General features: G+C 29.2%; 1 protein-coding gene across 7 annotated transcripts in view; it reads left to right on the top strand.

Annotated features, from left to right (window-relative positions):
• LOC129963219 (dystonin-like) overlaps window positions 1-27961 on the top strand; it is a 319384-nt gene that overhangs the window by 228008 nt on the left and 63415 nt on the right. For 5 of the 7 annotated variants that reach the window (XM_056077411.1, XM_056077407.1, XM_056077410.1 and 2 more), the window contains 24 exons: window positions 153-248; window positions 770-900; window positions 2318-2411; window positions 2508-2671; window positions 3558-3759; window positions 5201-5329; window positions 5416-5493; window positions 6194-6355; window positions 6847-6951; window positions 7389-7484; window positions 7610-7879; window positions 8027-8089; window positions 8493-8584; window positions 8693-8807; window positions 8928-9105; window positions 9760-9917; window positions 10350-10510; window positions 10592-10730; window positions 11227-11417; window positions 13806-13968; window positions 15432-15515; window positions 16688-16897; window positions 17652-25955; window positions 27754-27900. In XM_056077411.1, the coding sequence (XP_055933386.1) occupies window positions 153-248; window positions 770-900; window positions 2318-2411; window positions 2508-2671; window positions 3558-3759; window positions 5201-5329; window positions 5416-5493; window positions 6194-6355; window positions 6847-6951; window positions 7389-7484; window positions 7610-7879; window positions 8027-8089; window positions 8493-8584; window positions 8693-8807; window positions 8928-9105; window positions 9760-9917; window positions 10350-10510; window positions 10592-10730; window positions 11227-11417; window positions 13806-13968; window positions 15432-15515; window positions 16688-16897; window positions 17652-25955; window positions 27754-27900 (11532 nt within the window). The remainder of the gene's footprint in view (window positions 1-152; window positions 249-769; window positions 901-2317; window positions 2412-2507; window positions 2672-3557; window positions 3760-5200; window positions 5330-5415; window positions 5494-6193; window positions 6356-6846; window positions 6952-7388; window positions 7485-7609; window positions 7880-8026; window positions 8090-8492; window positions 8585-8692; window positions 8808-8927; window positions 9106-9759; window positions 9918-10349; window positions 10511-10591; window positions 10731-11226; window positions 11418-13805; window positions 13969-15431; window positions 15516-16687; window positions 16898-17651; window positions 25956-27753; window positions 27901-27961) is intronic. The other 2 variants (XM_056077412.1, XM_056077413.1) reach the window with 2 other exon arrangements.

The following is a 27961-nucleotide window of genomic DNA, read 5'->3' as shown; positions in this document are numbered from 1 at the left end:
TCCAAGCTGCAATAAGCTCATTCATATTCTTTGATTGGTGAAGGAAGAGTGTTCCTTCCATACTTCTTAGCTATTTTTGCATTATTTCTAATGATAATTCATACTTATTAAAAAGGTTTTATATATTTTTTTATTTTTTTTCCCCTTGTCAGTCTCTGTTAGCTGATTGTACTCGTTTTCGCGTAGAAGACATCCCACCAAGATTGCATGAAAAACAAAGATTAAATCATCTCTATAGAGAAATTCAAGTAAGTTTCTGTAGTATACATATAATTTTGTAGATGGATTGAATAAAACATTCATAGATTTTTTTAAAAAAAATAATTGGCAATTTTAAAAATATCTATTTATTTTAAATATATCTGTAGACTTTAAATATTTGTTTGGATTATCTTCAAGGTCTTGTAAGTTAATTGATTAAAAGGAATGATTAATTGATTAGTTAATTGAAGAGTGAATTTGTGATGTATGTGGTTTCATACAACAATTTTGAATTACCATTTCTAGCTTTAAATAAGTTATAATTTCAACATACTATTCAACAACAACATTGCGTATACGTTGAATTCCTGTTTTAATATCGTTGTCATGTTTGATAATATTAATAATACATTGATCTCATTTTATTCTTAGCTGCTATTAAAACCTTATAGCATAAAATTTCTGGTATTGCTGAAAACTGTGCTACACACTGAAATCTTTTTTAGTTTTTTATATGAAATTTTCTTCCTTTTTTTATGTCCTTATTTTATTTGAATTATTTGAACAGAAAATGTACAGAGATACCAGTGTTCTTGATATCAGTGATGAGCTTCGTGTTGAATCCATTGAGAGAATGTGGAACAAAGTTTTAGCTGCACATCAGGAGCGAGATCGTGCTATTCATGATGAAATTGCCAGGTCTGTTTGATTTAAAATTGCATTTTATTTGATTTTTTGCTTGATAATAACTACTTTGCATTGAATTTGATAATTAAAACTTTTTTCCATTGTTAAATCCCCTTATTCTTATTTTAATACCCATAAATGACTTTATCTAACAAATTATGAATGGTTGAATTATTACTTGCTGGAGTAATGATTTCAGTATTCAGTTTAAATCTTTTTTTAAGTATTAAAATTTAAACCTAGTTTTAGGTTATTTAGAACAATTTGCATTCAATTTCCATACCTATTTAAAAAATTTCTTTCAAAGGTCGTTCATAAGGCTTAAAATTATGTTTAAAATCTAAATGTATTTGTATAGTCTTTGCTTCAAAAGACTATATAAATACATTTAAGACATAACATTTCCAGGCATATGTTTTAATTCATTAATACTCTATTCTAAAATTAAATATCAGTATCATCTTTGCTCTGTCAAATGTAGCAATATATACAATTAATTGAATTAATTGAAAATCTTCAAAGCATTTAATAAGTATCATATAATGTATAATAAATATAATGTTACCTGACATTTTTTGTGATATTTTATCTGAAAATATTTGCTAATATATGTATATTTTGGATTTGCTTGCCTCCTTTCCTTTTAATCTGAACAATTAAACTTACAATAATACTATAACAATATTATATTAATAGTGAAATACAACTTTTGCATGCAGACTTCATGAAATTTTAGATAACATTAAAATGATTTGTATGCATTTTTTCCCTCCAATTTGACTTGTTTCAATTGACTCCCCTCCTGAAAAGCTTCTGAAACGGTTACTTGTCACTGCCCTGGTAGATGCAGAAATGGTGTGGGGTAACTACTCACAACTGATGACAGAATGTGCCTCCTATGGAAGGGGTTTTACTGAGGACCTTAGGACTCAACTTAAGTTTTTGCCAATGCTGTTGTGGCTGTCTGGTCTTTCAGATTTTATTTGTATGCCTCAGGGCGAGTCAGAGTATATTGATTGACTTATTTCATGTTTGTAAAGATGGAATAACAGAATCTGCCCCTGCTTACTCATTTGCTGGATGCTGATGTTAAAATTTTGCATGCTTGTAGGTTATTAAAGGCAATGCATTATTTTAATATTTTAGTTATCAGTTTATCAATTTTATTAAGTTTCCATTTCATAGTACTGGTGCCGTAATATTATTCCCAAAAAGGGGAATGGGAATTTGAGGACTAAGTGATAGATTAAGGCCTAAGTAATAGATATGCCCCAAGATTCCATAATATTTATAAATTAAATATTAAATTTAGAAAATGATTAAATAAAAAATTTCTATTTACACTAATGAAGATTTGTTTTTTTAAATAATTTTTATTAAATGTAGTTATTAAAACTTTGTTTCCTTTTTTGAAATAATCCATCTTTAGGCTTGAAAAGCTGCAGAGACTGGCAGAGAAAGTACATCGCGAAACAAAGCAGTGTGATGGAAAAATGGATGATATTGAAAGACATATTAATGAGGTACTTCAAATATTAAAGTTTTATTTAACTTAGTATATCTATTCCATATATAAGATGCGAAATAATAATTCAAGTTTGTTTTCTTTTTCAAAATAGGAAGAGAAGCGAGTGCAACGTCTCCATCCAAATGATGCCAAATACAACTGTGATCAAATAGAAATTGAACTGAAACATGTAGAAGATAGTTTGAAGTCAATGGCAAAAGATGTTCAAACTCTCAGAGATGGACATTATCATCAAGCACAGGAGCTTCACAAACGGTATTTTATTGCCATTTTATGTAATTTTGTATCTTTTATTTAAAATACATTAAATTTTTATTTATACTTGCAAATACAGTATACAATAATTTTAATTTTCTTATCATTTTTGCTGTTGATATATGTAAAAGGAATTTGTCCCTGAAAGGGTTTTGTTTTTATGATGAAAACTGGTTTTTATAATTAAATATGATGAAATTGAGGCTTGCCAGTATGTTTTCTCTCCCCATATATAAATTCCAATGGAAGTTTTTTTTTTTTTTTTTTTTTTTGAATAAAATTGTATTTAAGAAATGGTCTTGATACATGGTAATTTGGTTTCACGAGAACCATTTTTTAAATGCATATTTGTATTATTTTAGTATACAATATTTTAGTGAAAACTGTGATTGTAGATGAATTCATTAATCATACAATTCCAGTAGCTTCAAAGTCAGTTTAGATGACATAATTGAACTAAAAGCATTAAATATCTTTGTGAACAATATTTTAAATTTGTTGAGTGGTAATCAATTGAATTATTTATCTATTGCATTGTTTAAATATATGTTAAGTGACTGCAAAATTGCTAAAAATCCTCAGAAAATATTTATCAGTTGAAATGTAAAATTTTTAACTTCTTATCAGTGATTTAATTTATACTTCTTATAAAAATAACTGAATTCTTCAAATTTATATTTGTGCAAAAAACATAAAATAAAATAACATAACAGTGCAAACATTTTTTATTCATATATAGAGCTATATCTCTGTTGAATTTTTTTCCCTGTTTAAGGCAGTTTTATGTATTGTTGCTTGTTATGGAGTGCCATTTCATTAATATCCAGAAATATTTTCTTGTATTATTTTCCAGGAATATTTTCTAATTCTTTTTTTCTCCTTTTAGAGTACAACAATTACATGAAAGATTCCTTAACTTGCGAATGATTTTCCAGACTAGATTATTGAATGTTCTTGCTACTAGATCCTTGAAAAGTGAAGAGAAGAAAGTATCAAAACCCAGGCCTCTTTCACTTGAAAAACTTATTGAAACTAACAAACACTTCAAATTCCTACAAGAATGCATTGATTGGGTTCATAATAAATTGGTAAGGATTTACTTATTTTATTTTCAGGCAATGAAATCTATTATTTTAATGTCATTTACTTGTGGTAACATTGTAATTATTGTCTCTCCATGTGCCATTTTTCATTTTGAAAAAGGAGGCTCACGATTTACTTGGATTGAAATATTTAATTTATAAACAATTTTTAATGTAAAAAAAATAATAGATCCAAATGTGTAAAGAGCTATGTCTATATAACACAATCACAAACTCTACAGTAAAATAGAAAATCACAGAATTCGCAATTCTTAGCAGTGTAGAATAATTCTGTCAGTTCTAAAAGTAAACTTCAAAGCAATTTTCTGCCTTTTATATAGGACCAGACTTGTTTAGGCAGTGTAAGAGGCCCACTTTACTCTCCAAATTTACAAAACCAAATATCTTGTATTTATTTTAATAGATTGTAATTTACTTTTTAAAAACTTGGTTTCAGTATATTTTATTACAAAAAAAATTCACAACTCAAATTTAAAGGTAATTTTCCAAAAATGGTAAGAGAATAATGGCAAAACTTTTCTTAACATAATCTAACTAATATTTAATAGTAAGATTTTTTTAAGTATAAAGCATCGCATTTATTTGGAAATATAAAATAACTTAAGAAAAAATTGTAAATGGTAATTAAGAATATTACTAGAATTATCTTCCAAAAATTTCATGAAAAACAAATTATTTGGACATTTTAATTTTGATATTTTATATTACAAGGTCTTAATAATTAAATGAGGGCATAAAACTAAATATCTTTTAAACTATAGCAAAAAAAAGAAAGTTCAAATCTCCAGAATAATGAGGCTTGTTTACTTTACCTATCCGGCCTTACTTTTGCAATCTGCTGAAATGTGGGATTGAACTATTTTGAAATTTCTCTTTATTTCAAGGTTAAACCATACTAAGCTTCAAAATCTTGCACTTCTCAAATAAGTATTTGGTATCATATCCAGCTGCCAAAAGTGCTGTAACATTGTTTTGTTGCATTACAATGTACATTTGTGTAGATTGTTTATTTATTTTCAAAGATGACATGGTGAGATTTGGAAGTAAAATATCATAATCTTCATTCCATCAATTCTTGTTTTAAAATTTCTTTGAGTACTGATCTTTAATGTATAAATTCTATTTATTTTTAGATCTTGAATGTGGTAAACAATATTTTTCTGATTTGTGAATTTTAATTTAAAAAAAAGTTAACTATAGAATTATTTTAATTTTTGCAAAAGATAATGTAAAGAAAATCGGAATAGTGTAGCAAAATTTATTGTTTTTCCGAATAAATGTGCATAAATTTAAAATGTTGTTTTATATATTTTGAAAAGTTTGTAAAATAAATGAAAATGGTCTTTCAGAAAAGTAATTAATATTTTTGTGATTCTGATACCAAGTGTTATTAATAACATATTTTTTCTTACTATGACCATTGTAGAAATACCTAGAAGAAGCTGATTATGGCACAGATCTACCTAGTGTTCAAGCTTTGATAGAGCAGCATCATACTGAACATCGCCTTATAGATCAGTTCCAAAAAAATGTTGACCAATGTTCCTCTCAAAAAGTAACATGTTTGAATCTTAATAATTATCTAAGATAAAAAATATCTTTTGTTTATTTTCCAGAGTTTATTTTATTTTATTTATGTAGGTACACTTCAGAGGAGAAGAATTGGAACTTTATTGCAAATTATTATCAAAACTTGAAAAAGGATATTCTGAAGTTCTGGTAATAATCTTTTAAATCTTATATAAATAGTTTTGTGTTAGTTTTTTGAAAGTTTAACTTGTACATTTTTTTTATTATTATAAAAGTACTGTGAGTGCCAATTTTAGTTTAACTGTGACATGAGTATGATTTATATGTAAATTAATCCAAACTATTTAATCCTCCTTCAACACATTATATATATATATAATATGTTAAAATTTTAGGGGAGAAAACAGCAATTTATATATATTTAAACAAATCAAGAAGACTGCATAAAAGTTCTCTTAGGGAAAAGTTTAAAATTCCTTCTAAATTTTAAATATCACATTTCTGGAGGAGGAAAAAAATGATTTAAAATGTTGAAGTTTTTAAACTGAAAGCTATATGTTTGTAAAAAGTCGATTATTTTGAAACTAATATTTGATTTTAATACATTTACAAAGAAGGGAAAAATATCTTTCTAAATAAATGAAGAAACTCCCAAATTTAAAGAAACTCCCAAATTTAATGCTTAATTAAATTTGGGAGTTTTAAAAGATTAAAATAGCTATAAAATATTATTATTTTGCAATATAGCTAAGGATTTAGCAATTTTTTTTATATGCTAGATTCTCACATCTAGTCTATAATCAATGCATCTAGCATTTTCATGAAGGGAAAAAATGAATTGAAATTGATATAAGAGTCTTCAGTATTAATTTCTAAATTTCAATTGCAGGTTCTGTCTACTAAACGTGTTGGTGATTTAGATACTTTATTAGACTTCATTCAGTCTGCCACTAGTGAGCTCATCTGGATGAATGAAAAAGAAGAAATTGAAGTATCACGTGACTGGAGTTCAAAGACCTTAAACATTTCTGAAATTGAAGAATATCAAAGAGTAAGATTCTTGCATTATTATATTTTGCACGTTATTGCATGAAAGTAATCTTTAATAATAAAGAAAGATTAAAAAAAAATATATTTGCATTTTTTTTCATTTACAGTTAGTTAACATTTAAGAATTTTGTCCTTTATTAACTTGTGAAAGGCCTTTTAATCAAAAATTCTTTCATAAATGCAATATCTTTTATAAATGGCTTATAACATGTTCTTTCATGATTTGTAAGTTTTAGAATGCATATTGGATTTTAATGCAAATTCAAAAAATAGTTTTGTTTTTCAGAAATTTAGACTATTTTTTTTTTTAAACTTTTCATGGCAATTATTATTAGTGTCCTTTACTTAAAAAAATTATTAATGTCCTTACATTATTCAGAAATATTGCTTAAAAATTTCCATCAGTGTTTGCATTTTATTAAATTGCATGCTTTTGTTTAATCTTATTATATGTATATTTTATTATATATATAATTTTTTAATGCTCTTAAGGCTTTAACAATTGAGCTGGAAAAGCGTGAAGTGCACTTTAATGCCGTCCAAGATCGAGGAGAAAGCCTTGTCCTGCAGAAGCATCCTGCTTCCAAATGCATTGAGGTACCTATTTTCATTTTTCATTAAAATAAACTTCGTATTTTGCATGTTTTGTGTATTTAAATTTACATTATTATGCTTGAAAATTCAGTATTAAATTTTAATTATCATTATACTCTTCATATTTTTTTATGTACAAATATGTGAATGCTCAATTCATCATAGTCATTGTTTGTCACATTATTATTACTTGCATTTTTTGTTATTCTTCTTCTTGTCTTTTGCTTAAATTTTGTATCGAATTGTATTTATTCAATTTTGAGATTCTTCCATGACATGTTTGTGTTCTATCTATATGAATCAAAAATGTTGATACTATGCTGTTTTTGTTTTTTTTAAATCAAAATTTGAGCTTCTTTTATGTTATTAGTTATTGAATAGATTTATTTTTTTATTAAACTTTTGAACCAGAAATGAAATAGAGAAAATATTTTTTATAGGCTTATCTAGCAGCTATGCAAACACAATGGTCTTGGCTTTTACAATTGATGTCGTGCCTTGATGAACATTTAAAATATGCCTTTGTCTATCATCAAGTGAGTTGTCTATCAACAAATATTTTTATTTCAAAATTTCGGATTAAACAATAAAATGAATGTTGACTTTTTTTTTTTTAAATTCTCTCTGATAAACTGATTTTCCGGATTTCATGTATTTTTAGTTTTTTAATGAAGCTAAAGAGTGCCAGACATGGTTAAAACAAATAGAAAATCGTCTGTCAACAACTTATAGTCGTCAAAATTTTTCTATTGATGAAGGAGAAAGACTGATGAGGGAAATGCAGGATCTCCGAGATGAATTGAGTCATTACAGTAATGTTGTTTCATCATTAATTGAGAGAAGTAAAGATGTTGTACCATTGAAACAACGAAGACAGCCTTTGCCTCGTCCTCTGCGTGTGACTGCTGTGTGTTCCTTTAAACAGCAGTCTGTAAGTTGATATTAAAGCTAATTCTTGATTGTTAAAATTTTATTTCATTTTAGGTTCCATTAAAACATATACATTTTTACAAATTTAAATTTGTTGTAAATATTATAAATTCATATATGCATTTATGTAATATGCAATTTTTTTCAGATGTCTGTAAGCAAAGATGAACAATGTTGGCTTCATGACAATTCTAATAAGAATAAGTGGAAGGTATGTCCTTTAAGTTTATAGAACTGTCTTTAAAAAATTAATTCCAAGCAAAACAAAGAAATTTATTTATTATTTTTAAAATTTATAATGTCAATTACTTTAATCATATAATTTTTTTGTAGATTTTTAAATTTTTATTCAGGTGTATTACTAAGATAAATATTGATAGAAAGATTGTTATTTTTGGACCGGTTCTCTTCTGATGGTTATTGTTTTTGTCTAAGTTTTAAACTTTATTATAATTTTTAAAAATCTCTTGAGGAGATATTTTGTCTTATTAAAATTAAATATATATAGAATTTCTTCATTGTTCTAATCTTCTATGAAATCCATTTTTACATTACTACTTCATAGTTTATGTGACAAAATATATTTCCATTAACAATTCTGTTTGTATCTATAGATCATTAACTCCCATGGCGTTGAAGGAATGGTGCCTAGTGTTTGCTTTGTTATTCCACCTCCAAATCCTGAAGCACTGGAACTTGCTGAGAGGTATTTCTTATAGCCAGTAGTATTTTGAATTATGATTATGCTGTGTGTTTATTATCTTTTCTTCAGTTATTTTTCCCCTGAATCTAAAAGACCATCTTTTTCTTTTAGTTTGAAAAAGCAGTTTGAAGCTGTTGTAACTTTGTGGACTTCCAAACAACGGAAGCTGCGTCAAAATATGATTTTTGCCACTATAAAAATAATCAAATCATGGGATATAACCAAGGTGTGTTGAATGATTTTTCTTTTCAAAATTATGAAGTTTTTAAAAGAAGTTCATTGTATGAATATTTTTTTAAACTATTGAATCTTATTAGCTGATAAATAATTTTCTGTGATCTTTTAGTTTCGAAGCATTGAACCTGTTCAGCGTGAAAGTATCATCAAAGCTCTCAACGAAGATACACAAAAGCTTCTCAATGAAGGTTCCAGTGATGATCCAGCTTTAAAACGATTGCAAGATGAAATTGCATACTGTAACAAACTGTTTGCGGACTTGCAGCGAATGCTTGATCAAGATGAAGGTGAAAAAAATTACTCTTGATTTTGCTTTTCAATTTATTTTATCTTGGAATATTTTTTTCCCACATTAAATTGCATCATGGCACATATTGGGTAGACATAATGAGAATTGCATCTAAGAATAAATCAAAATAAAACTCACATCATTTTAATAATTTTACTAATCAGTGCTGCTTAAACTATAAGGCATAAATTTATGTTTGATAGAATTACTGAAGAAAGTTTTTGTTACATCTGCAATTATTGCTATGACACGGTTTTCATATTTGTTACAGTTGAATATTGGAAATTTATATTTTTCTTAATTAGTATGCTTTATAATATTTCTGCATTAGTATTTTCTGCATTAGTATTCTGCATTAGTATTTTCTGCATTAGTATTCTGCATTAATATTTTCTGCATTAGTATTTTCTTCATTAGTATTCTTTGTAATATGTATTAACATTATATTAAATGAGAAACCTGCTTTTTTCAGAAACTGTTCTCCTTGCCTAAAAACATAGAAGAATGGATGATTAAACAAAAATAATATATGATTTATTCTTGAGTTCTAGTTAAATTTTGTCAGTTCAAACTAAAAATATTAAAAGGCTTATTCTTCTTATTACTATACATGTGCTTTATTTATGACTTATTTTTCACTTGTTTTATATAGTTGATAAAGTGAACAAGAGCCAAGCCCGCAAGTTCAATGATCTGGTGGCATCTGTTCAAAGTATTCTGACAGAGAAAGAAAGAACTCTAAAACAGAGAACACAGGCTCCTATCCCTCGAAGCAAAGAGATAGTGAATCGTCTCATGCAGGAACAATCGGTGAGTGACACTGCATGCATATTTCTGCATTTTTAACTGTCCTTAATTGTCTTTGAAATTCTTGGAGATTTGAAAGTCTTTTAATTTATCAAAATGAATTGAATTTTTCATAAATATTTGTTGACAAATTTCATTTTATTTTGGGACCAGAATTTATTCAGTCTCAAATATTGAATTCCATTGATCTTGATAGATATGTAAAATATGTCATGAATTTCTTATATTTGTATTTTAATATAAACCAATTTGTTTTTGTTTTTTTTTGCATTGCACATAATTTAAATTCATCTTTTTTGTTGTTGTTGTTGTTAAATATCTAAATAAAATTGGATTTCATTTTAAGCAATGAGACTTTTCTCTGCTATTTTTCAGTTTTATGCATTTTACTTTGATAAAATAATTGTTTATCTGTTTTGCATTTTTTTAAAAAAGGATTTTGAAGCCGATTTGCGTGATATTGAACCTCGAGTGAATGAAGTTCGCGATTCATTCAGAGAATTAGCTTCTAAAACTGCTGCCTTACAGTCACGTCATGATACCATGATGGAATCTTGGAATAATTTATGGTCAACATCTAGTTTATATGTTGAACGGTAATTTAATTATTTCTTTTCCTATTTTTTAAAAGCACCATGCGTTTTTGAAAATTTTATTTTGATTTCAAATTATTTCAGATTAAAAGCTGTAGAGATTGCTTTGGAGCACTATGATGAGGCTACACAGGTAGTTTCAAATGTAGAATTGCAGTTAGTTTCCTATGACGATATGCCTTCAGATGTTGAAAGCAGTACTAGAGTGGAGGAAAATTTGAGAGTAAGTGCTGTTTTAAATTATTTTATTGTATGCTAATACCAGAAGCATTAATTTAGCACATTTCAGTGTATTTCTGAAATTATTATAATTTAATTTTATATCTTTAAACTGTAATTTTTATTTTTGCTATTAATTTGGACTCTTAGAACTAAAAATAAACTTCTATGCTTTTATTGTGTAATTCAATAAATGTGTAAATATAAATATAATTAAAATAATGTGTAAATATATATATAATTCAATAAATGTGTAAAATAGTCATTTGTGTATATAGCATAAGAATGATTCTTTCTCTTAAAAAAATTTTAAACATTGAGATTTTCATGTCTAAATATGGAAAAAAAAAAAAAAAAATCACGAGAACATTTTTATAAGAAACTTTAAGGTTTCTTTCCTTATATATTTTTACAATGTAGTATTTTTAAATTGAAATTAATTTTATATCTTTAAATTCTTTCCTACATTAAGTTATAATTTACATTATTTATGTTGTTAGTCTCTAAGAAGAGAAATGCATCACAAGCAACTGATTTTTGAACAAGTGACCCAGAGTGTCTCTACTGTTCGTCACTGTGTTGAATTGACTCGCCCTCATCAAAGTGTCCACACAGATGTTAGCAAATTGGAAGAAGATGTGAAAAAGGTTAGACGACGATGGGATCTTGCTGGAACTCAAGTCAATGACAGGTGATCAAATCCTTGAATTTGAGTAGGAATATTTTATGAAAATGCATTTTCATGGAATGTTGAAAAATGCATTTATACATTTCATTTTAAAATCTATGTAAAGGAATCTTGATGCCGCTATTTACCCAACTGATATTTGTATTAGTTGATATTACAAATATTTCTATTATCATTTAAAATATAAATCAGTATTTTCGTTCCGACAGGGTTGTTAAAATTAAACTGACAATATTCAGAGATTTATAGCCCTGCTTCTACTGTAAGGATCAGAATGAAGCTTCATATATTGTCACTTAGACCATGTGGCCAAGATTTCCATCCAAAAAAGAAAAATAGTTTGATATTATATCAATCAATGGCACTATACTGTTTAAAACTATATGTTAATGAATAAATCATTTAATTTCACTATAAAAGCGATACATATGATTTGAAAAAATCATTTGTCTACAGTGACCACTGACCAAAAAAGAGCATGCATTGACCATGCAACTCTTTTATCAGAATATGAACAATGCTTCAGCAGTACTCCTTGCTTACTGGCACATGAAAAAAGGCAAGGACCCATATCTGTAAATGCAGTTAAACATAATACAATACAACCGACCATTGTAGAAGAAATTGTAACAGCTGAAGTATCTGCAAGTTCTTTTAATGCTATTGTTCATGGCCACTCAATAGCACAAGCATTAGATACATTCTCTGGGGAATTGTGCCCATGGTTTTACACAAAATTCTATACCCATACAAGATGAATTTCATGCTGCAGTTGAAACCACAAGATTGATTCTCAACGTCTTAATTTTGCCATGCATTTTGAGATACTACATAAATCATGAAATATAATCTGTTGTACATAAAATATCAGTGCTAAATAATTAGACTCCAATCAAATGAATTTTCATTCTGATACAATTTTATGAACATGCTTCATTTCAACAAGCATATTCATGGTTTAATTGAAGTTTAATCACTCTTTATTAAAATTTTAGATGAAATTTTATGAAAGCATATGTAAACATACTTAATAGCTTATAAAATACTATAAACTACATATCTATCAAAATTTTATGTTATTTGCTGAGGAAGCAATTGAGGTTAAATTACCTAGAAAAAAATGGATTTTTTGCAATCAATTATCTTGGAATCTGTCTTCCATCCTCATTGAATCATAAGTCTTGTGACTTTTCTTATGTGATCTTAAATTAATCATTTATGCTAACTACACCTATTGATTTTGCAGTCAGAAATCTGACTCTAACCAGTTCAGAGAACAGGCAGTAATTTAAAAATAATGTTTTAAAAATCTTTATAAACAGCTTGACTGAAATAAAAATCCTTTAAAAATTCAAAAGCTATTTTATGCATTTGCAGCATTATGAAAAAATTAATTCTCAACCTTAAAAGTTAAAAAGTCTAAACATCTCTAAATGCAAAAACAATATGTATACCAAAGATAGTAGGAAAAAATAGATAGATAAACAAAGATAGTAGATCATAAGAATAATCTAGCCTACAAGTGCTATTCTTGAGCTTTATTGCTGGTATTTATAATATTATCCAATATGCATGTCAAAAAAGGCATCAGTACTGCTTCTGGCAAAAGTAAATGAATACTGGCCATCATGTATCTAAGATGGTTAGATGAGACTTTCATTTAGATGGTGCTAAAACACACAGAACTGTTGCATTTGAGGTTCTACCAATCCACAAGCCTTGCAGCATCAATCACTATGTTCCCCGTACATTATGATATGGCGTGGATTCACAGTGAATTTCATTGTTGGCCATACTTCTTCAAGGAAGTCGTAATGATCTGGACATCAAACTCTTGGAGGATTATGTTATCCCATCTTAGGTTGTTTGTCACTTCAGTGTTAAAGACTGTTCATACAGCAAGACACTTAAAGAATATGATTCAATATCACTTTTTTGATGAGCATGTCATCTCTTGTGCTTTCCACTTGCCTGGTCCGCGTCCCAAATCTGAATCCTTGTGATGTCTGACTGTGGGGTTTTCCCTAAGATCGCGTTTATCAAGGACATTTTACTCATGAAGCGGATTTGAAAGTCAGCATCTCTCAAAACATTTCCAAGAAACTCGTTCAAAAAAAAAATATATGCTCCAGTCTTTAAGTTTGGATGGGGGAGAAAAAGAAAAACAAGAATTAAAAATTCCAACATTAAAATTTACCATTTTAGCATGATATAAACACTAGAGAATCTGAATGTAAATATAGTGTGACAAATTTTCCCAATTCCAGGTTAATGCTTAAACTGATGGCCTTACATTAAAGTATTTAAATTTGAAAAAATAGTTGTTTTAATATTCATCCATTATGTTGCCAGTTTTAAATAAGCATTTAAAATAACGTTTTTTTTTTATAGATTGAAAGCATTAGAAACATCTCTAGAATTACTTCAGAACTATCAAGGAAAATACAATGAACAAAAGGTGTTTGTCAGTCAGATGAGTGCCAAAGTAGAATCTATGAAATCTGTCAGCAGAATGGATTCTCATGAGATGCACCATGAAATTGAATCTTCTATGGTACTAGAGTTAATTTTTTTCTTCTGATGCTCTATAGAGTACTTTAATAACAATTAATGATTCATATTATTTATAAAGAAAATTTACATATTTTTTTCTTACAAGCTTTTATTTGACTGTCTAATGTTTCTTTTTTGTGAAGATGTAATTTTGTAATTGAATTTTCACTCACTTATTGATAGGATTTAGTTTTAGAATTTTGTATGCTATGACAATATGCTATTTTAATATTTTCATAACAAATCTTTTAATGTAATTAAATTTTGATTAGATTAGCCACATGATAGTGAATTTTATTAAAGATTCACTTCAAGATGTCTTTATTATAATATATGCATATAAAATTTTTATGCCTATATATATCTTATGTCTTATTTTTATGCAAATAAAAATCAGACCGAATTTGTTAATCATCATTTGATCATTTGACAGACAGTTCACAATTTCGGATTGTCACAGTGGCTGCAATATTATTTTTCTATGTGATTATTATAAGTAAATAAGTAAGTGTAAATCGAGCAGTTTTGATTAAAAATCGAAATCTTCAAAAAAAGAAATGTAGCTAATGAAAATGTTGAAGAATCATTCATTAGAAAATCCTGTTGGAATGGGGGGGGGAGAGAAAAAAGCGGAATATATGTTCTAGTTTACCGAATGAAGTTTCCGAATTACTGGAGTAGCCTAATTTAAAAAAACTAAAAATGATGTATAACTTTTGATGTATAAGCTAAACTAGAACTAATGTAAAAGCTTATGGAATGCGTTATCATTGTTTTTCAACTATAATTACAAATAATATGATAAAAATATTGTCTTTTCAGAATAAGATGTATCCATCAAAGTTGACTGACACGGCTAAATTATAATCATGCTTGCCTTGATGATACTTGCTGCCTTTGATGATTATTTCAATGTTATCATTATGTTGATCAGTATTGAAGAAATGCTTCTTAGCAAACAGGAATGAAGAAATAAATTTAATTTTGAATTTTAATCTTATCATCTTCAAATTATATATTTAAAAAAATTATTTTCAGAATTCATTAAATATGAATGTTAGAGCTCATGTAATTTGAAATAGTTTAAATTTTCTTTTAGTATTAAATGTATTTATTACTAGTGGAGAATAATTATATGATGAGCAAGAAAACTGGGATCATATAGTGATCCCCAAAAAAATCACTTTGTGATTCTTGATGAAGGTAATGAATAAGGAACATAACCCCCTTATATTATAAAACCGAAATGAATTATGAGTTTAGAAAATGAAAAGTAGTTAATAATTTAAATAAAAAGATTTCTTCTTTATAGTATACAGATGACAATGTTTTTAAATGCTAATTTAATTAAATTTACTGCTTGTTTTAATCTTTTTTTTTATCAATTTCAAATTTTTAAATTTAAGCTATACAATTTGTTTAACTAACTTTTATTTACTTTGATACCCTCCATTCATCTTATAGAGCACCTATCATACTTTAAGTCAGAGGAAAGCTGCCATTGAAGATGTTAATGTTGATGGTGGACGTTTTATACGAGAAGCTAAGGTAAGACTTCTAACACCATAACCGATCTAGATAATGATTTTTCTTTTGCTGTTAACTACTTTAATCATTAAATTAACTTAGTTTAAACTCGCTTGTAACTGTGGTTAATGTTATTTAATGTTATGAGTAATTATGTGATGCCAAGCATTTTAATGCTGCACAAAGCAATGATAATTAATGCCTAAATTCATAACTACTAAATGTAACTACTAAAGTTAATTAACCTGACACATCAGATTTTTTCCAGACATGGAGCATAAGTACAAAAAAATCGTTATGTAAAAAATGCATGTATGACTTTTTAGTGATTCAAAATACATGTGTTCAAAAATGTAATAAACAGTGTTATGTTTTATAAATTTTTTTATAAAAAGTTGTAAGCAATAGTATGAATTTGTACTCTGGAAAATATGGAAACCATTGTAATTATAAATTTATTTACACTTGGAATCATTGGAAATTTACTTTTCTGACTATAATATTGAAATCATTGTAATCTGTTTCAAAAATTCGATGCTTAATGTTCGTTTTACCCATTATATTCTGATACTACTTGGAAAATATTTTTATCAATATTTCTCTTTTGATAATATGATTGCTTTTTCTGGCAATGTAAGTGGACAAAAGACCTAATTCCAACAATAAATTGGTGACTGTGATGCAGATGAAGGCAGAAATTATTTTAATTAATAATAAAATTAGATAATTTGTAAATAAATATTTAATTCATTTAATTCTTCTTTTTATTAGTTATGCTTCAATAACTTATTGATTAATGCTAAAAAAGTTAATTAAAATGTTACTATTAAGTTATCTCTAGATATAAAGGGTAAAACAAAACATCAAGTTATATTTTATGATATATTTCTTCCATTTTGTCTTGTGTTTCAAGAACCTATATCATGTGGTTGTGAATTCAGGCTATGCATCCTTCTCTTATCTATTATATATATTTATTTATTGGTAAAAGTTTTAAAAAACACTTTGCATACTAGAATAATTTATAATTAGTTCAATAAATAGATCATATTTAGTGTGTTCTAAATTTATATTGAAATATTCAAGTGATTTGTGAATCTACTGTAAAAAGATTGTTTATGCACATGGTACTTGTTCTCCCTAACATGTGTGTGGGTCTGGGTGTGTGCGTATCATATCTGTCCTCTACGTAGATGTATGACCGTCAACTGAAGCTGTATCAAGAAGGACTTGATGATAACCCTGCTGCTTCTGAGGCTAAGAGGCCCAAAATAGTATCGGGTGCTGAAATTGTCAGTCAGGATCTTGATCATTTAAATCAACAATACACAGATTTGGTGAATACATTGTTACAAAGAGTGAATGAGTTGAAAAGTTTAGTTTCTAGTCAAGAGGGCCAAAAGGTAAATTTGCATTCTATTTCAACTTATCATTTTTAGTAATATTTGCTTTCTGAACTTGGAGAATAAATTATGTGAATCTTTTTATTTCACTTTAACAAATGTCTGTTTATGAATTTAAATTCCATTAGGAAATTAAAAACATTTGATGTCTTGCTAAAGTTTTCTTTAAGATAGTACTTCAATTTTTAATTTTTTAGAGTGTTGAAATAGGATTTTCGGGTAGTAGTATACATCATACTGCATTTTAATAGTACTATATTTTATAACTGGTCAAATAAATTAATGAAATTATAGAATTATATAATCATTGGACAACAGGTTTTTTATGAATATAAAATATGATATTCTTGAATAGTAAATATTGAAGAGAAAGAAGTCTAATAATTTCTTTATTTTCATCATAGATATTCCACATTAATTATCAATACTTACTGCACAGTTTGTATTTTTTTAATTATATGTTAGCCAAAAACTATCTCATTCTGAACATAAATTCACTTAGATGATTTTTTAAAGATTTTCATTAATAGTAAATTTGGATAGTATATATTATATATTCTTAAATGAAGGCTACTTTAAAAGAAACTTCACTTCTCTTTTTATCTGTCCCCTTTTTTCTATTTCTTTTTTATGCATATTTTTTAGAAGTTAGTTTCTTTTTATTTTCTCCGTTGTTTTCTTTCTTATGTTAGCATGTACTGTATTCTTATGGGTTTTTGATTTGTTTCTATTTCCCCCATTTTTCCTCTCACAGTTTTCTGTTACCATCATTCAAGCTGCACCAATCATTCTGAAGACATATCGCACCGAACTCATCTGGGAGCAAGTTCCTTTCCCTTTAAATCACACATCAACATATTCTAACCATTGTGCCCCCACTGATTGTCTACTACTTAACACTTCTCATGAAAACATATTCCAAACAACGTTTCTTTCTAAACCTTCCTTCCAAAGCACTTCCTCGACTGGAATTTCAAAAACCACCTCAAAAAACAAAGCTCATTCTAACATTATTGATGTAAATATTGATAATCAGAATCTTTCCTCAGAAAAAAATCCTCTGACTCAGTTGTCAGGAACTACATTATCATTCACAGAAATTAAGAGTAGTTGTAGATCTAGTTTTTCAAATCCTTCTGGCAGTACAATATTTAACATGCCTTCAATTTTTGAGCCATCCAACCAAAAACTTGTGAGCTTTTCTGAGGCAATTGATCAAAATCTCATTAACATTAGCACAATGAAATATTTTCATTGTTCTACCAAAAAGGAATATTCATTTGAAGAGGCTGTTTCTAATTCTTTAATTGACAAGCAATTTTATAGCAGTATTATTGAGTATTATGGTATTTATGATCCAAAGAACGATGCAGAACTGACGCTCTTGGAAGCAATCCAAAGAAATCTATTTAATTCCAATAGTGGGAGCTTTTGTAATCCAAAAGACAATGCTGATATATCCACTGAACAGGCTGTTGAGTTTGGAATCACAAAAAAAGAGAGTATTATTTGTTTAATTAAAAAAAATATTTTAAATTGTGTTCAGTACACAATACCCGAAGCAGTTATTAAAGGTTATTTGGATCCTGATTCGGGGTTTTTTACTAGTCTTCAGACTAAAACTGTTTTGACAATTCCAGACGCTTATCTTTTTGGATATTTATCTACAGCTCCTCCAATAATAGAAGACTCTTATTCTGTTGTTGAAGCTTTAAATGCTGGACTAATTAGAGAGCGGGAAGGAAAAGTAATTGATCCAGATTCAGGTAAGCTGTATTCTATCACTGAATCTTTAGAGCATGGCATCTTGTCAAAACGTCTTAGAGAAATAGTTGATCCAAGCATTGGCAATATTGTTTCTTTGCCTGAAGCTATTGATTACAAGTTGATAGATGCAACAACAGGTTTCTATGTACATCCTAGCAGTGGTAAAGAGCTTTCTTTAAGAGAAGCCTTTCAATGTAATCTTATCATGCCATCTCTGACTTTAAAACATGCATATGAAAATGGTCTAATTGAAGATGATGGAAAAATTGTCAATTTGTTGAATTCTTCAAAAGTGTCTCTTATCAGAGCTGCAGTTATAGGAATAATTAGCCTTGATGTTAAGTGCATTGTATGCCCTGAAGAAGACAAAGTATTAACTTTAGCAGAAGCCTTGACATCTGGCATCATTTCCCCAGACTGTAAATTCATTGATTACAGTTCTGGAGAAAAACTGACTATCGCTCAAGCAGCTAATCGAGGCTATCTTGCATCTGTTGATAGGCGAATGATTTTTGATATTGAAGGTTTCAGGGATTCTAAAATAAATGAGTATGTAAGTTTTAATACTGCTATTGAGCGATTCATTATTGATAAAGAGACGGGTTATGTGCGTGACATGAACACCAAATATTTCATAAGCATGCAAGATGGAATTGAACGAAAATTAGTTATACAGCAAGTATATGAGATGCTTACTAGACCTATTGGTATATTTGATGATACAGGTAATGAGTTAAATGTATTAGACTGTGTTGTGAAAGGATTACTTGATCCCTTAACTGGGAATTTGCTTGATCCTATCTCTAAAAATCCTCTGAGACTTATGGAAGCTGTTGAAAAAAACCTTATTACTGAGGAAGGGGCTATATCATTGAAATCACTTTTGAACATCACTGTGACATTAACTTCCATCACAAAAACAACTACAAGATATGTTACCATTGCCAATCAAAGCTTTGGATCAGATCTCAGAATGACATTTGAAGAAGCTTACAAAAGAGGTCTCATTGATGAACACCAGGGTACTTTTCATGACAGAAATACAGGAATTATAATGTCTGTAGAAGAAGCTATTGCCAAAGGTTATCTTAGCATTTTGCCATCCTCTTCTGAAAGTCATATTAAGCAATCTGAGGTCACTGTTTTTAAAAACAATTTAGAATTTAGTAAAAATTATAGGACTGTAGATGTACAAAATAATTTCCAATCCATGGACATTGATGATGAGTACAGTAGTTGTTTGAATCATTGTATAGGATCCAGTGATGGTGAGAAGGTCTTTAGTAGTTTATCTGTTGAACTTACCAATCTTGAAAAGCCAACTGGTGATATACCAAAAGGATTATTTCATAATGAAATGAATGAGGATACAGATTATTATAATACTTTCGAAAACAATGATTATGTGAGTAATGACGTTTTCATCCCTCGGCGCTCTTCATTAACTGGTGCAAATCTGAAGGATTTATTACATAAAGGAATTTTAGATCCTAAGACTGGTTATTTGAAAATAGGCAATGAAAGCATATCTTTGGCAGATAGCATAAGCAAAGGTATACTAAATCCATTGTCTGCTTTTGTTGTAGAATATCGCTCAAAGAAGATGATTTCCTTAGATCTTGCTATTAAAGAAGGTTTGATATCGTCCACTGGGGAATATTTCACTTCCAGCCAAAAAATATCATTGAATAATGCCTTAGATAAAGATTATATTGTGTGCATAGATGAAGCTGAAACAAAGCTGTCATCAACTCATAATGTACAAACCATGGACACTGAAAGCATTGTTTTCAACAAAATTTTCAGCAAATCTAAACATGAAGCTTTCGATGTGTCAACTGAAGTAAATGAAAACCTCGTATTTAGAAGAACATTAGAACACAAAAGTACTGAGTGTGACATGTATTCAGAAAAAATGCAAATAGATGATACTAAGAATAAGCATTCAGTTGATGAATTAAGTATAAATAAAGCTGTTAATCACAAAACTATAATTCCTTTAGGATCATCTGAGTTTACTATGAACTTTGAATTAAAGAAGGTACCAGAATTTTCCGACAATCAAATTGATGCTGTAGAGACTTTAGGCTCTGTAGAAAGTTCTTCAGATATAACTGTGACAATAAATTCTGTGAAAACTTTATCTGATAGTGAAATTAAATTAAATGGGCAGACTACAAACACTATTGAAGTGGTGAAGAAACAGGAAAACAGGCCTAATGACTTTGAAGTAACAGAAGATACAGAAAATGTTAAAAAGACACTCAAGGCTCAGTATTCCATTCCTAGATTCGAAGTAACCATAGGCAAAGCTCAGCTGGCAGATCCGGCTAAAGCTGTTATATTGAAAAAAGTAAAAAAGAGGAAAGTATCCCCAAATGATGCTGCAGAGCAAGGAATAGTTGATCAGAAAACAGCCAATACTTTAAAGGATGTTGAGAAACTTGTTGGACCTGATGGGAAATTGCTATCTTTGAAAGAGGCAGTGAAACTCAGTCTAATAAATGGGGATGATGGTGTTATTAAAAATCCAAAAAATAATGAAACATTAAACATTAATCAAGCTATTGATGGTGGTATACTGGATGCTGATAGTGGACATTTTATTTTGCCTGTTGGTCGTTCCCTTAGCATTCCAGAGGCTGTGAATCAAGGACTTGTTGAGCCTGTCCAGCAGAAAATAGTTCATCCTGAGCATGGAGAACATTTGTCAATCCAGGAGGCTATAGTTTGTGAGATAATTGATCCAAATTCTGGATTGAAAGAACCTTGTTCGGGTAAGAATTTGACTTTAGAGAGTGCCATTGAAACAGGCATAGTAGATGGTATTAATGGAGATGTGCAAACATGGGATGGAAAAATTAGCATGTTGGAAGCAGTCAAACAGAATATCTTTGAAGATATATCTTCAGTACAGATTAATCTCCCACCCCTTGCAGCAACATTTCCAGTGGCACTTAGTCAAGGTTTTGTCAATGTCGAGGAAAGGAGTTATGTGCATCCCATAACTGGTCAAGCTACACCAATTCTGGAAGCTATTGATCGAGGCCTTATAATGAACACTTGCGGTGATCAGTCCGAAGAAGCTGTTCATCTCTGGACTGCTTTAGAAAAGAATTTGATAGATCCAGTGTCTTGCACATTTTTCCACCCAAAGTTGGAACAAATTTTTTCTGTTGGTGAAGCTGTTGACTCTGGAGTTCTTTTGATTTCTTCAGAAGTTCCAAATACTTGTATACCTTATAAAGAAGCTATGGAAGCATTTCCCCATTCCATTTATAAACTCGATGACATCATAGATAATGATCTCATAGAAATTAATGATTATTTAATTCGTATAAAGGAAAATCAATGTATTCCATTATTAGATGCGTTGACTCGTAATAATGTTAGTTCTGATGCTATTGTTAAAATGGGAAGTAATAATAAGTTAATTGTTTTATTACGTTCTGCCAAAGAAGCTTATAATAGCAACCCATTTAATAAAAACTTAGCACTTTCCAGTGGATATTATGATGAAACTAGGGATAAATTTTTAGATACCAAAGCAAGGACTACTCTCGCATTCCACGAACTAGTAAGACAATATCAGCCTGAATTTTCGCATTGCTTAGTAAAAAATCCAAAAACTTTGCAGTATATACCATTGACTGATGCAATATCACAGGGAATCATAGATAAAAATTCAGGAAAATATTTAAATGTAGAAAAGGGTACTCTGATATCTTGTTTCAAAGCCTCCAAAGAACTGTTTCTGATACATATACCTAAAGAAAATGCAGATGACTTTTGCACTTTTAACCTTTCTTCACTGACACTAGAAGAAGCTATTAAAAAAAAGGTAATCAACTTAGATTCTCTTGAAGTACGTTCACCATCGAAGAATCTGAATCTGAATGAGGCTGTTAATCTCCGAATAATTCAGAGTGCATCTATTTTGGTTTACTATCCACTAAAAGATGCTCTTGTGTCTTTTGATGAATCTGAAAAAACTAATTTGATTAACACTACAGAGGGTATATATATTCATCCAGTAACTGGTCAAGAATTAAGTTGGAAAGATGCTTTTAAAAGAGGTTTTATAGTACCAAAGCGGAAGGGAATTTCCTTAGAAGCTATTATTAAACAAAAATTAGCTAATTCGGAGACTGGTTTGATTCTTGATCCTATTACTAAATATGAAGACACCATCGAACTTTCTATGCGAAAAGGCGTTGTTAATTCTGTTATAAGTTTAGTTAAAGATACTTACAACGACCAATTTTTAACTCTTGATGCAGCAATGCAAAAGCGTATTGTTGCTAAATCAGGCAAAGTGAAAAATACTATCAATAATACTTGGCTTAGTTGGAATGATGCTTTGGAAGAAGGGCTGATTAAAACATTGGAATTAAAATTATCTCTGATACAAACGCTAAAGGAAGAATATTATGATACAGAATTGGGACTGTTTTATAACCCTTCGTCTGGAGAAAATATAACCCTAAGAAAAGCTATTGAAGTTAATTTCGTTGATGTACAATCAGCAAAGGTCAAAAACACTCTTGATATGCAATATTTAAATTTGATAGAATCTGTTTCTCTTAATGTTATTAATGATATACAGGGGATTTACTCTTTACATAATCAAGGCTCATTAAATTTAAAAGATGCTTGGAAGAAGGGATTAATTATTAATTGCTCACCGCCTCTTACTTTATCAGAAGCATTGGAGTTAAACATGTACAATCTAGAATCTGGTAAAATGGAAATATCTGCTGAAATTGAAGGATCTCTTGAATACTTAATAAAAGAGGGAATTATTGACGGAAGCGCATATACGATATTTAATCCTCTTACTAGAGAAGTAATGTCTCTTTCTGAAGCTATACAATGTGACTTATTTAATTGTAGTTCTGGATTTGTTAAAATTCCTGCTAGGGGAGAAAAATTAAATTTATATAAAGCATATGATTTGGGCTTGATTCTTCCGGTTCAAAGCACATTGAATCTAAATGAAGCTACTTCCAAAGTTTTTTATAATTCGAAAACCGTTTCTTACTTTAGCCTATCTACAGGCACAGAAGTTCCTCTAAAGCAAGCAATAGAAGAGAAAATAATTGACACAACACACATTATTTACATTGATAGAGAGCACCAGAAATTGTACTCTTTCAAAGACGCTTTAGGATTGAATTTAATTGATATTACAAATGGAACAGTTTGTGATAATGAAACTGGGAGTTATGTTACTTTCCAGGAAGCATTTGACAGAAATCTTTTGGCTGAAATGAAGTACTTTTCTTTAAAGGAGGCCATTTCAACAGGAATGTATCGGGAATCTATTGGGCTTTTTCTTAACCCTTATAGTGGTGAGTTAATGTCACTGAAGAATGCAATTAGCTGTGGATTAATTGATTCAGATTCAGTGACAGTGAAAAATAAAAGTGAAAATATTTCTCTGACGGATGCTATCTTGCAAAATATAGTTGATGCAGAAAAAGGTGTTGTTTGCGATCGTAGAGGATTAGTCATCCCTTTGAATGAGGGTTTTCAGTTGGGTATATTTAATGAAACTAGACCTACTTTATCTCTTCAGAAAGTAATCAAAGAGGGATTGTATAATTGTGAGAATGGAAGATTTTTTCTTGGAGGCGAGTCCAGAACACTTCGCGATTGTTTGAAATCTTTTATTATTGATGGCTCTCTTCCATGCCTTGTGCAAGACAATAGATTATTAACTTTGAATGAAGTTGTAAGAAGAGGTATTATTGATGATTATCAGGGGATTTTTAGAGATGATACGCAATTGGGAGGTTTAACACTTGATATAGCTTTACAGAATGGTATATTATTTGATACCGAAAAACCACTTACTCTTCATGACGCTTTAATGTTAAACTTGTTTAACAGTAAGGGAAAATTCATCAATCCAAAAAATGGTTTGCCAATAACTTTGAAAACAGCCCGTGAATTAAATCTAATTTCATCAACACTATCACTAATTAAGAATGTGGAAGGTGCCATTCTTTGCCTTGATAAAGCGATTGAAGATGGAATAATTGATGAGATAGCTGGTACATATGTTTTCTCAAATGAAGGCATAACATTAACTTTCAGAGAAGCATTACAAAGAAAGTTAATCATCCCTTTCTGTAAACCTTTTAATATAGAACAGGCTTTAAACATGAAGCTATTCAATGCCAATACTGGAAAAATTTTGGATCCATTTTCAAATAAATTTGTAACGGTAGAACAGGGGATAAATTCTGGTTTGCTAAAAGTTGATAATGCTGCAATATATGATGCTGCTTCTGAAACTCTAAAGTCATTTGAATTAGCCATGATTGATGGTAGTCTTGACATTGAATCAGGTAAAATCAGAAATTCGGAGGGTTATTATGTTTTTAATATAGAGAAAGCTTTTGAAAATCACTTAATAATGATTACTGACCAAGGATCTTTGCAAAATTTAGCATGTGCCTATTTTAAGACTCCAGGTTCCTGTTTAAAATTCGCTTGTACTATGGAAGAGGCATTAAACAATACTCTTATAAACCCTCAAACCTATTTTGTTAAAGAACATGGAGGCTCCAAATGGGTGTCAGTAGAGCAAGCTACTAAAAAAGGCTTCATAAACTTGCAAAAGAAAGTAATTTTTTGCCAAATTTCCAAACGGACAGATTTATTTGTTATAAAATACGAAGATAAACAAATTTGCTGTCAGAAACCTTTTTCAATGAAGAATGTTATAAACAATAAACAACTGAATGTTCTAAGTGGTAGATTTATTGACCTGTCTTCAAAGGAGATGTTTTCATTGAAGGAAGCTATTGATTTAGGTTTCGTTGATCCTGATTCTGCTGTTATCGAAGACACAAAGAGAAACAAATTCTTGACATTGTCTTCTGCCTTTGAGAACCAAATTCTAGATCCAGAAAAGGGTATCATATTTAATACATCGACTAATCAAGTGATGACAATTAAGGGGGCATTGGACAGTGGTTTACTTCGTACTGCTCCATGTACATTCTCCCTGATAGAAGCACTGAAATACATGTACGATGATCAAACACATCTTTTCCAAAATCCATTTGATAACACATACATGACATTAGAAGACGCATTAACTTCCAATCTAGTAGATCCATCCCAGGTTTTACTAAAAGATCCTTCTTCTGGTAACTTCTATACCATAAATGATGCTATTCAAAAAGGTATTTTGAATCCCAAAACTGGATGCCTTATGAATGATTCCACAACTTTATTGGATGCATACCATCAGGCACTTCTGGTACTCTCTGAGAAACGGGTAAGGTGTCCTTACTGTCAAGATTGGGCGCAAATAAAATTGCTTAGCTTGCCTCTGCTACATGCCTGGTGCATGTGTTTGTGTATATTCTTTTTTGCAATCCAATAAGTAGTGACATTAATATTTTTTTGTTATGTATATTTGTTTTTAAAGATTTGCAAAAATGTGGTTTCCATTATAAGGCACTTTTAAAGCCTTATCTTGTGTTGTATCAAATGTTTTTTTTTTTTTTTTTTCAAATTGTATAATATGTTTGCATGCTAATTATGAATTGTATTATACTGTATGCTGAAGCTTGGTTTTTAAGCTTTGCTGACATAACACAGCCGTTTGTACTACTACTACTAACCAAGGGTGCATGATATCTGAACCCTCAACAGCTCCTTATGTGTTATTTATGTAATGCATCTATATTTTTAAAGTTTGAATAACATTACTTTTTAAAATCTTGAATATTTGTTTTATAGAAGTTAGGTTACAATTCATAAAATTAATAGTGATCATGTTAATTTGTAATGAGATTAAACTTTAAGTCATAAATTATAGTAGTGATATTTCTAGAATAAATTGACAACATGCAGTGAGTTATGGATCGCTTGATGGTTTTTCGTCTTTGGGCATTACAAATTGTTGTCAGCCTAAAAGGGGCGATGGATTGTGAATGCACATAACTTCATGTTACTAACTGATTTTGCAAGATGAAAATTTTTTCTTCTTCTTTTTTAATAGAAATATAATATAATATACACTTAAGATATTCAAAACAAGGTTGGATGTTTTTAGTCTCACTACATAGGAGGATGGCTAGTCCAGACTGCATAGTTCTAGTCACAATCAAAATGTTATTAATTCTTTTAAAAGATTCAAAATTAATCTTGAATTTGAGGCATTCTACATGTTTTTTGCACATTAACTGAAGACGATCTTTTTAAATATTGCAAAGACAAAAATACCAATTTTCAAGACAATTTAGTTGGCATTGATTTATTTAATGAAATCAAAATTTGCCATGGAGTTTTGTCTTCCAAGATTACGATAATATAAATATTGCAATATGTATCTCAATTGATTTATTTGAATTGATTTTCTTATTGTTCTGAAAATTATAATAACTTTGCTAAATATATACATAATTTTATTTCTTTTATTTTTTCAATAGCATAATGGCTATTCAAGCTCAGATTTAAACACAACTTTCAATGCTATTAAATGTTTATTTATGGAAAACAATGAATCTTCTTCCAGAAATTTTTATCGTAAATATTTTGTCATGCATATACGTAGTAGAAATAAACTTAACATGTAAATTATAACTTTACAGGTGCTTTTAAAATGGCAGAAAAATAAAAATAAATGTTATCACCTACAATCAGAAAATGTCTAAAATCCAACACATCTGAATATGGAAACGATCCTTAACAAGAGATGTCAACTACTTTCCCCATTATAATCGTGGTATATTAACCAAAATTTGTACTCCTGGAAATCTTTCTGTGAAAAATGTATTCATGACGTCAAAAAAAAGGATATCGCTGAAAGTTTCGAGTATGGAATAATATACGAGATATTTTTTTTTATATTTATGCAAATCTGTTAATAATACGTTTAATTAAAATGTAAAATGATGGGAATTATTATCCTGTCTTATTAAACTATTAAATCATAATATATCAATGCGCTTTTGTGTTATTTTTTTTTTGTAGGTTAGTTGTTATTTTACTTTTGTGTTAGATTTTCCATAATTAAAATTCTTATACATTTGTTTATTTCTGTCTTTTTTTAAAATTTTGTATTGTAGGTTGCTATAGAGGAAAAATATAGACTCTGTTCTGATAACACTTCAAAATTACTTTCATGGTTGCATGAAAAAGAACTAGAATTAGCTGAACTTGGGTTAGTCCGAGAGGATGCTGATGACCTTTACAGACAGATAGGCATTGCTAAGGTATAATTTTATTTTCCATTTTCTGTAATAAATGTTCCATCAAGGATTTTGAATAGATTTA

Source organism: Argiope bruennichi, chromosome 3 (assembly GCF_947563725.1).
Source record: "Argiope bruennichi chromosome 3, qqArgBrue1.1, whole genome shotgun sequence".
Lineage (NCBI taxonomy): Eukaryota > Metazoa > Arthropoda > Arachnida > Araneae > Araneidae > Argiope > Argiope bruennichi.
The sequence above is the reverse complement of the archived record's forward strand: the minus strand, read 5'-3'. Positions and strand labels throughout refer to the sequence as shown.